The following is a 2,465-nucleotide window of genomic DNA, read 5'->3' as shown; positions in this document are numbered from 1 at the left end:
CTCAACTGGTACTTATTTCATCGACTTCGAAAGGGAAGAAGGAACTGATCAGCTTCAGTAGAATCAAATTAGTTCTAATATAAGAACTGACGATTTGGTTGATAAAGTCACATCCCTTACCTTTGATTCGGTCAAACGTTTAGCTATTGTTTTCCTCATGCTGGTAACAGGAATATCTGTGTACTTTAGCTTTGATGGACCCTTAGTGGCAGGTGCAGGTGGTGATGGTGGTGCTTTTAGCTGAGTAACTGGTGGAACAGGCGTTGACTGAACAGGTGTTGGCTGAACAGGAGATGGTGGGCTTGACCTCACTAGATGTTTTGACTTGATGACTGAGAGAACATCACTGGAAGAAAAACAAAGAGCACTGTTTCTCATACCCATTGTTGAAGGAATTTTGTTTATATTTGATTGACTAATATTTTATTTTGACACTAGAACCAATCTGTTAGCTCACAAAGTGACTCACCAAATTCTTATTTCTTTATTGCCCACAAGGGGCTAAACATAGAGGGGACAAACAAGGACAGACAAAGGTATTAAGTCGATTACATCGACTCCAGTGCGTAACTGGTACTTAATTTATCGACCCTGAAAGGATGAAAGGCAAAGTCAATCTCGGCGGAAGTTGAACTCAGAATGTAACGGCAGACGAAATACTGCTAAGCATTTCACATGGCATGCTAACATTTCTGCCAGCTCACCGCCAAATTCTGCTCTGTTCCCTACTTTGAAGGAAGGTCAACTCATTATGAAACAACTATTCCAACGAAAACCATCCCACCCATGCAAGTGTAAAGAAACAACAGCAGAAAAAACTCAAAAAAGAAGTTTTCTGATGAAGGGTTTTTCCTAAAAGTATTAGGGGTTGCCACTCTTCACAAGAAACAAAACACCCCATGTTAGCCATCTCTGGTATTAATATCTGAGATTGTGAAGTAAGACTGGCAACCAATTTATCTGTCAGGTTTACAAAAAAAATATATATATATAATTATATGCTTTATCTGGTTTTAAAATAAAACATAAGTGATAGGATTTAGACATAGTAGTATTTAAATCAGTACAACTTCACTATTTTTGTATTACTATTTTCACTGCCAATAGAAAATTAATGATCTGTATATCATACTTAAAGCATATATACCTTTGAAAGCTTTCTAAATTACAGTAGCCATCTTATGAAACCATCTCTTATATAGTGTTAACAAAACACAGAAATATATCAGCAGCAAGTGAAAATCACTTAGCAGTGGCAAAGGCAGTGCTAGATCCAGATTTCTGCTTTTTTTGAGTTTCATCAGTAGCAAGTATCCACTGGACAGCTGTCTTAAAATAAATTCCTGCTTCCGAAGATAAGTCAAGACAGGAGTTCCTCCTCAACGACAGATAATTTGATGGAACATGATTTTCTTTTTCGTATTTTTTTTGATTGTCAAATAAGCTAAAAACCTGTACACTAAAGAGAAAATATATATTCTAAATCCAATATTAAGCAGTACTCATCAAGGGCCATGAAATATAATAAAGAATGCATAGTGCTGGTGGCATGTAAAAAGCACCATTCGAGCGCGGTCGATGCCAGTGCCCACTCTCAGAGTGGTTGGCATTAGGAGAGACATCCAGCTGTAGAAACCTTGCTAGATCAGATTGGAGCCTGGTACAGCCTCCTGTCTTGCCAGTCGTCAGTTAAACCGTCCAACCCATGCCAGCATGGAAAGCAGACGTTAAACAATGATGATGATGATGATGATTGTAAATCCATTTGAATCAACTCAAAGACCCCCAAAATGCCACAGACATGTGTGCTCTTTCAATGGCAACCATACTTTCTGTGAGAGATATTAAATAAAAACCTGAAGAAGCTATGTATGTATGACAAATAATAATGGCGATTTTAGCTTTTGAACTTGCAAGTACTATTTAGCATGTATAATTTCATTTGACAAGACCCCTGGAAGATGTAAAAGTGGTGGCCACATGATAGCGTGTTAACTACTCAATAATTTTCAGCTGTAAGCACAAGGCCTCAAATCTGGAGGAAGGGATTAAGTCGATTAGATCGACCCCAGTGTGTAACTGGTACTTATTTAATCGACCCTAAAAAAATGAAAGGCAAAGTCGACCTCGGCGGAATTTGAACTCAGAACACAGCGATGAGTAAGATACCGCTAAGCGTTTCATCCAGCATGCTAACGATTCTGCTAGTTCACTGCCTTCTTAATGATAATAATAATAATCATCATCATCATCGTTTAACGTCCGCTTTCCATGTTAGCATGGGTTGGACGATTTGACTGAGGACTGGTGAAACCGGATGGCAACACCAGGCTCCAATCTAATTTGGCAGAGTTTCTACAGCTGGATGCCCTTCCTAACGCCAACCACTCCGAGAGTGTAGTGGGTGCTTTTACGTGTCACCCGCACGAAAACGGCCACGCTCGAAATGGTGTCTTTTATGTGCC

At 39.2% G+C, this 2,465-nt stretch overlaps 1 protein-coding gene across 1 annotated transcript in view; it reads right to left on the bottom strand.

The window, feature by feature from the left end:
• The window catches only part of LOC106879952 (pyruvate dehydrogenase protein X component, mitochondrial), a 39,545-nt gene that overhangs the window by 10,560 nt on the left and 26,520 nt on the right, over window positions 1-2,465 (bottom strand). The window contains exon 9 of the mRNA XM_052968015.1: window positions 121-346. Coding sequence (XP_052823975.1) covers window positions 121-346 — 226 coding nt within the window. The remainder of the gene's footprint in view (window positions 1-120; window positions 347-2,465) is intronic.

Source organism: Octopus bimaculoides, chromosome 5 (genome assembly GCF_001194135.2).
Source record: "Octopus bimaculoides isolate UCB-OBI-ISO-001 chromosome 5, ASM119413v2, whole genome shotgun sequence".
NCBI lineage: Eukaryota > Metazoa > Mollusca > Cephalopoda > Octopoda > Octopodidae > Octopus > Octopus bimaculoides.
This window is presented reverse-complemented; position numbering and strand designations above follow the sequence as displayed.